This window comes from Cyanistes caeruleus, chromosome 30 (assembly GCF_971803275.1).
Source record: "Cyanistes caeruleus chromosome 30, bCyaCae1.hap1.1, whole genome shotgun sequence".
NCBI lineage: Eukaryota > Metazoa > Chordata > Aves > Passeriformes > Paridae > Cyanistes > Cyanistes caeruleus.
In genome coordinates this window covers 2,401,912-2,410,260 of record NC_141730.1, presented here as the reverse complement: position 1 = coordinate 2,410,260, position 8,349 = coordinate 2,401,912, and the positions used below count along the sequence as shown (strand labels likewise).

The 8,349-nt window shown below is 56.0% G+C and overlaps 1 protein-coding gene across 1 annotated transcript; it reads right to left on the bottom strand.

Annotated features, from left to right (window-relative positions):
* Positions 1 to 61: 61 nt before the first annotated feature.
* Positions 62 to 4,364, bottom strand: CFAP126 (cilia and flagella associated protein 126). Its single transcript, XM_086866463.1, has 5 exons — positions 4,306 to 4,364; positions 4,006 to 4,068; positions 2,469 to 2,546; positions 2,211 to 2,381; positions 62 to 304 (listed from the first exon to the last, which is right to left on the bottom strand). Exons 1-5 carry the CDS (start codon positions 4,315 to 4,317, stop codon positions 155 to 157), a joined length of 474 nt encoding a protein of 157 aa, XP_086722589.1. The 5' UTR covers positions 4,318 to 4,364; the 3' UTR covers positions 62 to 154.
* Positions 4,365 to 8,349: the final 3,985 nt, after the last annotated feature.

The following is an 8,349-nucleotide window of genomic DNA, read 5'->3' as shown; positions in this document are numbered from 1 at the left end:
AAGAAACCCCCCTTGGGACCAGGGCCCTAAATCCCAACTGGATTTGGGCTCATTCCAAGGATTTCCTGCATTCCCAAACCTTTATTTCCCATTTTTTTGAGGTGGGGGGTGAGGAATTGTCCCCAAGGGAGGGGACAGTGACACCAAAGCCACCTCAGGAGCTGGGGGGGGGCTCGGATTCGGGGGGATTTTGGGGACCCTCCCCAAGGTCCCCCCCGGGGTTTGGGGGCTCAGGGTGGGGGGAGCCCCCGCTGGGACCCCCCGGCTCCTTTCCAGAAGGTTCCGTGTCCCAGGGTTCCTGGAGCTGTGGGGAGGAGGAAGCGGGGGGGGGGGGTCAGGGGGGGTCCCCAGGGAGGGGAAATGGGGTGGGGGGCACAGGGGGACCCCCCAAAATGGGGGAGCAGCTGGGAGTGGGGGTCAGGCCGGGATTTGGGATGGGTGGGAGCACTGGGAGGAGCGGCCCCAAAACTGTGTCACATGCTCCCCGTTATCCCAGTGTCCCCCCGTTATCCCAGTGTCCCCATTGTCCCTGTCCCCATTGTCCCTGTTCCCGTTATCCCTGTCCCCATTGTCCCTGTCCCCATTGTCCCTGTCCCCGTTATCCCAGTGTCCCCATTGTCCCAGTGTCCCCCCATTATCCCAGTGTCCCTGTCCCCATTGTCCCTGTCCCCCCGTTATCCCAGTGTCCCTGTCCCCAGTGTCCCTGTCCCCATTGTCCCTGTTCCCATTGTCCCTGTCCCCATTATCTAAGTGTCCCCAGTGTCCCTGTCCCCATTGTCCCTGTTCCCATTATCCCAGTGTCCCCATTGTCCCTGTCCCCATTGTCCCTGTCCCGTGTCCCTGTTCCCGTTATCCCAGTGTCCCCGTTATCCCAGTGTCCCCCCTCATCCCAGTGTCCCTGTCCCCAGTGTCCCTGTCCCCATTATCCCAGTGTCCCCATTGTCCCTGTCCCCATTGTCCCTGTCCCTGTTATCCCAGTGTCCCCCCATTATCCCAGTGTCCCTGTCCCCATTGTCCCTGTCTCCGTTATCCCTGTCCCCATTGTCCCATTGTCCCTGTCCCTATTATCCCAGTGTCCCCTCTCCCATCTGTTCTGTCACCTCCTGCCCCTCCCTGAACCCTGGGGGTGTCCTGTGAGTGTCCCCAAAGTGTCCCCAGGTGTCCCCAGCTGTGTCCCCAGGTGTCCCAGGTGTCCCCAGGTGTCCCAGCTGTCCCAGGGGTGTCCCCAGGTGTCCCCAGCTGTCCCAGGTGTCCCCAGCTGTCCCCAGGTGTGTCCCCAGCTGTCCCCAGGTGTCCCAGGTGTCCCCAGGTGTCCCCAGCTGTCCCCAGGTGTCCCCAGGTGTCCCAGGTGTGTCCCCAGGTATCCCCAGGTGTGTCCCCAGGTGTCCCCAGCTGTCCCCAGGTATCCCCAGGTGTGTCCCAGGTGTCCCCAGGTGTCCCCAGCTGTCCCCAGGTGTCTCCAGCTGTCCCAGGTATCCCCAGGTGTGTCCCCAGGTATCCCCAGGTGTGTCCCCAGGTGTCCCCAGCTGTCCCAGGTGTCCCCAGCTGTCCCCAGGTATCCCCAGGTGTGTCCCCAGGTGTGTCCCCAGGTGTCCCCAGGGGTGTCCCCAGGTGTCCCCAGCTGTCCCCAGCTGTCCCAGCTGTCCCCAGGTGTCCCCAGCTGTCCCCAGCTGTCCCAGGTGTCCCCAGGTGTGTCCCCGTGTGTCCCTGTGTGTCCCCAGCTGTCCCCAGGTGTCCCCGTGTGTCCCCAGGTGTCCCCAGGTGTCCCCAGGTGTCCCCAGGTATCCCCAGCTGTCCCCAGGTATCCCCAGGTGTGTCCCCGTGTGTCCCCGTGTGTCCCCGTGTGTCCCCGTGTGTCCCCAGCTGTCCCAGGTGTCCCCAGGGGTGTCCCCAGGTGTCCCCAGGTGTCCCCAGCTGTCCCAGGTGTCCCCAGCTGTCCCCAGGTGTGTCCCCAGCTGTCCCCAGGTGTCCCAGGTGTCCCCAGGTGTCCCCAGCTGTCCCCAGGTGTCCCAGGTGTCCCCAGGTGTCCCCAGGTGTGTCCCCAGGTATCCCCAGGTGTGTCCCCAGGTGTGTCCCCAGCTGTCCCAGGTGTCCCCAGCTGTCCCCAGGTATCCCCAGGTGTGTCCCCAGGTGTGTCCCCAGGTGTCCCCAGGGGTGTCCCCAGGTGTGTCCCCAGCTGTCCCAGCTGTCCCAGGTGTCCCAGGTGTCACCTTGCCGGTGACGTGTGTCCGGATGCCGTTGCAGGCCCGGCTCAGGGCCCGGGGCCGGTTTTGGGTGGCGCGGGCGGCGGCTCCAGGTGAGCGGCAGGTGAGGTCCAGCCAGGCCGGGGGGATGCTCCGGGGCATCTCCCACGTGCCCAGGAAGGTGCCCCAGGGTGACACCTGCGACACCACGGGGACAGCGGACAGGTGGGGCCCCGGGGGTCCCCCCCGGGAGCGGGACCCCCCAAAACGGGGCTGGGGACTCACCTGGGATCGGGGCACGTGCGGCAGGAGGTGCCCGCGGTCGTTGGCGATGAACGGGGTGGGGGGACGCGGGGTGGGGAGCTGGGGGGGGAGAGGGGGTCACTGGGGGGTCCTGAGGTGGGGTTTGGGGGGTCCTGGTGGCACCAGGAGGGGGTTTGGGGGTCCTGGGGTGGAGTTTGGGGGGTCCCAGAGGGCCCAAGGAGGAGGTGTGGGGGTCCTTGGGTGGGATTTGGGGGTCCCGGTGGCTCCAGGGAGGGGATTTGGGGGTCCTGGGGTGAGGTTTGGGGGTCCTGGTGGCACCAGGGAGGGGGTTTGGGGGTCCTGGGGTGGGGTTTGGGGGGTCTCAGAGGGCCCAGGACGGTGTTTGGGGGTCCTGAGGTGGGGTTTGGGGGTCCTGGTGGCACCAGGAGGGGGTTTGGGGGTCCTGGGGTGGAGTTTGGGGGGGTCTCACAGGGCCCAGGACGGTGTTTGGGGGTCCTGGGGTGGGGTTTGGGGGGTCCCAGAGGGCCCAGGACGGGGTTTGGGGGTCCTGGGGTGGGATTTGGGGGTCCCGGTGGCTCCAGGAGTGGGTTTGGGGGTCCTGGGGTGGGATTTGGGGGTCCTGGTGGCTCCAGGAGTGGATTTGGGGGTCCTGGGGTGAGGTTTGGGGTGTCCCAGAGGGCCCAGGACGGGGTTTGGGGGTCCTGAGGTGGGGTTTGGGGGGCCCTGATGGCACCAGGAGGGGGTTTGGGGGTCCTGAGGTGGAGTTTGGGGGGTCATGACTGGGCTTAGGGGGGTCTCAGACTGTCCGGGGAGGGGTTTGGGGGTCCTGAGGTGGGGTTTGGGGGGTCCTGGTGGCCCCAGGAGTGGGTTTGGGGGTCCTGGGGTGGGATTTGGGGGTCCTGGTGGCCCCAGGGAGTGGATTTGGGGGTCCTGGGGTGGGATTTGGGGGTCCCGGTGGCCCCAGGAGTGGATTTGGGGGTCCTGGGGTGGGATTTGGGGGTCCCGGTGGCTCCAGGAGTGGATTTGGGGGTCCAAGCTGGGGCTGGGGGGGATCTCAGAGGGCTCTGGGGGGGTTGGGCTGGGTTTGAGGAGGGGTCCGAGGGTCCCGGCCACAAGTGGAGGGGGGAGAGGGGGGGTCCCAGCCCGGTGGGGTTTTGGGGGTCCAGGCCAAGCTCGGGGGGGGGCAGGGGGTACCTTGGGGGGGGGGTCCCAGCCCGGGGGGGTTTTGGGGGGGTCCAGACCAAGCTCGGGGGGTGCAGGGGGTACCTTGGGGGGGGGGGTCCCAGCCCGGGGGGGTTTTTGGGGGGTCCAGACCAAGCTCGGGGGGGGCAGGGGGTACCTTGGGGGGGGGGGTCCCAGCCCGGGGGGTTTTGGGGGGGTCCAGGCCAAGCTCGGGGGGGTGCAGGGGGTACCTTGGGGGGGGGGTCCCAGCCCTGGGGGGGGGTTTGGGGGGTCCAGGCCAAGCTCGGGGGGTGCAGGGGGTACCTTGGGGGGGGGGTCCCATCCCTGGGGGGGGTTTGGGGGGTCCAGGCCAAGCTCGGGGGGGTGCAGGGGGTACCTTGGGGGGGGGTCGGGGCACGGTCCAGCACTGCATGCGGGGGGGGCTGAAGGCGTCCTCGTACTGGGGGGGGGGGAGGGGGAACCTCTGAGGGCCGGGACCCTCCCCTGCGACCCCCGGGCCTGCTGCCCCCCCCGTCCCCCCATCCTCCCACTTTTTCCCCATTTATCCTCCCTCTTTTTCCCCATTTATCCTCCCCCTTTGCCCCCCCGCTTTTCCCCCTTTTCCCGCCCGTTTTGCTCCGCTTTGTTCCCCCCTTTTTTCTCATTTTTCCCCTTTTTTCCCCCATTTCCCCCCCACCTGCCCCGCCATGTTTCGTTGCCTGGCAACGGCCGCGCGCGCCCCCTGGCGGCCGGGGCGGGACACGGGAAGGGGCGGGGCCGTTACGTAATAGCAGAGACCACGCCCCCTCACTGGCTCCGCCCCCCGGGCCGCCCCAGGGACGGGACAGGGACAGGAGGGGACACAGGGAACAGGGATGGGGACAGGGACAGGGATGGGGACACAGGGGACAGGGATGGGGACAGGGACAGGGATGGGGACACAGGGGACAGGGACGGGGACAGGGACAGGGACAGGGATGGGGACAGGGACAGGAGGGGACAGGAGGGGACAGGGACGGGGACAGGGACAGGAGGGGACACAGGGGACAGGGACGGGGACAGGGATGGGGACAGGAGGGGACACAGGGGACAGGGACGGGGACAGGGATGGGGACAGGAGGGGACACAGGGGACAGGGACGGGGACAGGGATGGGGACAGGAGGGGACAGGGATGAGGACAGGGACAGGAGGGGACAGGAGGGGACAGGGATGGGGACACAGGGGACAGGGATGGGGACAGGGACAGGGATGAGACAGGGACTGTGACAGGGATGGGAACAGGGGAGGGGACACAGAAGACAGGGATGGAGATGGGGACAGGGACAGGAGGGGACAGGGATGGGGACACAGGGGACAGGAAGGGACACAGGGGACAGGGATGGGGACAGGGATGGGGACAGGGATGGGGACAGGAGGGGACACAGGGGACAGGGATAGGAACAGGGACAGGGATGGGGACAGGGATGGGGACACAGGGGACAGGGATGGGGACAGGGACAGGAAGGGACACAGGGGACAGGAGGGGACACAGGGGACAGGGATGGGGACAGGGATGGGGACAGGGGAGGGGACAGGGATGAGGACACAGGGGACAGGAGGGGACAGTGACAGGGATGGGGACAGGGATGGGGACAGGGATGAGGACAGGGACAGGAGGGGACAGGAGGGGACAGGGATGGGGACACAGGGGACAGGGTTGGGGACAGGAATCGGAAATTGGGAATGGGAAACTGGGAACTGGAATTTGGGAATGGGAAACAAACTGGGAATGGGAAATAAACTGGGAATGGGAAACTGGGAATTGGGGGAAACTGGGAATGGGGAAGACGTAAAAAACCGGGGCCAAACCCCAAAATAAAGCAACAAAACGAGGTGGAAAGGGAGCGAGGATGGGATTTTGTGGGATTTTTTGGGATTTTGGGGGATTTTGTGGGATTTTGTGGGATTTTTGTGGGATTTTTTTGGATTTTGTGGGATTTTTGTGGGATTTTTGTGGGATTTTGTGGGATTTTTGTGGGATTTTTGTGGGACTTTTTGGGATTTTTGTGGGATTTTTTGGGATTTTTGTGGGATTTTTGTGGGACTTTTTGGGATTTTTGTGGGATTTTTTGGGATTTTTTTGGATTTTGTGGGATTTTTTGGGATTTTGTGGGATTTTTTGGGATTTTATGGGATTTTGGGGGATTTTATGGGATTTTGGGGGATTTTTGTGGGATTTTGTGGGATTTTTGTGGGATTTTGTGGGATTTTTGTGGGATTTTGTGGGGATTTGGGGGGATTTTTGTGGGATTTTGTGGGATTTTATGGGATTTTTGTGGGATTTTTGTTGGATTTTTGTGGGATTTTTGTGGGATTTTTTTTTTATTTTTGTGGGATTTTTTTGGATTTTGTGGGATTTTTTGGGATTTTTGTGGGATTTTTTTGGATTTTTTGGGATTTTGTGGGATTTTTTGGGATTTTTGTGGGAGTTTTTGGGATTTTTGTGGGATTTCTTGGGATTTTTGTGGGATTTTTTGGGATTTTTTGGGATTTTAGTGGGATTTTTTTGGGATTTTTTGGGATTTTGTGGGATTTTGGGCGATTTTGTGGGATTTTCATGGGATTCGGAGGGTTTTAAGAAGAAATATTGTGGGATTTTGTAGGATTTTTGTGGGATTTTATGGAATTTTTGGGATTTCCTGGGGATTTTGTGGGTTTTTTTGGGGGATTTTGGGATTTTGTGGGATTTTATAGGATTTGAGGGGTTTTAAGGAGGAATATTATGGGATTTTGGGGGATTTTATGGGATTTGGAGGATTTTTTAGGAGCTTTTTTGCTCCCACCTCCCCTTTTTACGGGCGGGCTCCACCGTGACCGGGAATTTATTGGGAATTCACAATAAACTTTATAAAATTCCAATTTTTTTATACAATTTGCTGACATTTTGACCATTTTTTTGTCATTTAGAGAATTTTTTCTGCAGAATATCGTGAAATTTTGAGCGATTTTGATTTTTTTTAGGAGCTTTTATTCTCCCGCCTCCCCTTTTTACGGGCGGGCTCCACCGTGACCGGGAATTCTTTGTTATTTTAGAATAAACTTTATAAAATTTTGATTTTTTTTAATAGAATCTGGGGACATTTTGAGCGATTTTGATCTGTTTTAGGAGGTTTTGAGCTCCTGCCTCCCCTTTCCGTTGCTCTCTGTCCCCGGCGCTGCCGTGACCGGGAATTTATTGGGAATTCACAATAAACTTTATAAAATTTTGAATTTTTTTATACAATTTGCTGACATTTCGACCATTTTTTTGTCATTTAGAGAATTTTTTCTGTGGAATTTGGAGCAATTTTGATCTGTTTTAGGAGCTTTTATTCTCCCGCCTCCCCTTTTTACGGGCGGGCTCCACCGCGACCGGGAATTTTTTGTTATTTTAGAACAAACTTTATAAAATTCCAATTTTTTTATACAATTTGCTGACATTTTGACCATTTTTTTGTCATTTAGAGAATTTTTTCTGTGGAATATGGTGCGATTTTGAGCGATTTTGATTTGTTTTAGGAGCTTTTATTCTCCCACCTCCCCTTTTTACGGGCGGGCTCCACCGCGACCGGGAATTTATTGGGAATTCACAATAAACTTTATAAAATTCCAATTTTTTTATAGAATTTACTGACATTTCGACCATTTTTTTGTCATTTAGAGAATTTTTTCTGTGGAATTTGGAGCAATTTTGATTTGTTTTAGGAGCTTTTATTCTCCCGCCTCCCCTTTTTGCGGGCGGGCTCCGCCGTGACCGGGAATTTATTGTTATTTTAAAACAAACTTTATAAAATTTTGAATTTTTTTATAAAATTTGCTGACATTTCGACCATTTTTTGTCATTTAGAGAATTCTTTCTGCAGAATATCGTGAAATTTTGAGCGATTTTGATTTGTTTTAGGAGCTTTTATTCTCCCGCCTCCCCTTTTTACGGGCGGGCTCCACCGCGACCGGGAATTTTTTATTATTTTAGAACAAACTTTATAAAATTCCAATTTTTTTATACAATTTGCTGACATTTTGACCATTTTTCTGTCATTTAGAGAATTTTTCTGTGGAATATGGTACGATTTTGAGCCATTTTGATTTGTTTTAGGAGCTTTTTTGCTCCCACCTCCGCTTTTTATGGGCGGGCTCCACCGTAACCGAGAATTTATTGGGAATTCACAATAAACTTTATAAAATTCCAATTTTTTTATACAATTTGGGGACATTTTGACCATTTTTTTGTCATTTAGAGAATTTTTTCTGTGGAATATCGTGCGTTTTGGAACGATTTTTATCTGTTTTAGGAACTTTTATTCTCCCGCCTCCCCTTTTTACGGGCGGGCTCCACCGTGACCGGGAATTTATTGGGAATTCACAATAAACTTTATAAAATTTTGATTTTTTTTATAGAATTTGCTGACATTTTGACCATTTTTTTGTCATTTAGAGAATTTTTTCTGTTGAATATCGTGCGATTTTGAGCGATTTTGATCTGTTTTAGGAGCTTTTTTGCTGCCGTGACCGGGAATTCGTTGTTATTTTAGAACAAACTTTATAAAATTCCAATTTTTTTATACAATTTGCTGACATTTTGACCATTTTTTTGTCATTTAGAGAATTTTTCTGTGAAATATCATGCGATTTCGAGCCATTTTGATCTGTTTTAGGAGCTTTTTTGCTGTCGTGACCGGGAATTCTTTGTTATTTTAAAACAAACTTTATAAAATTCCAATT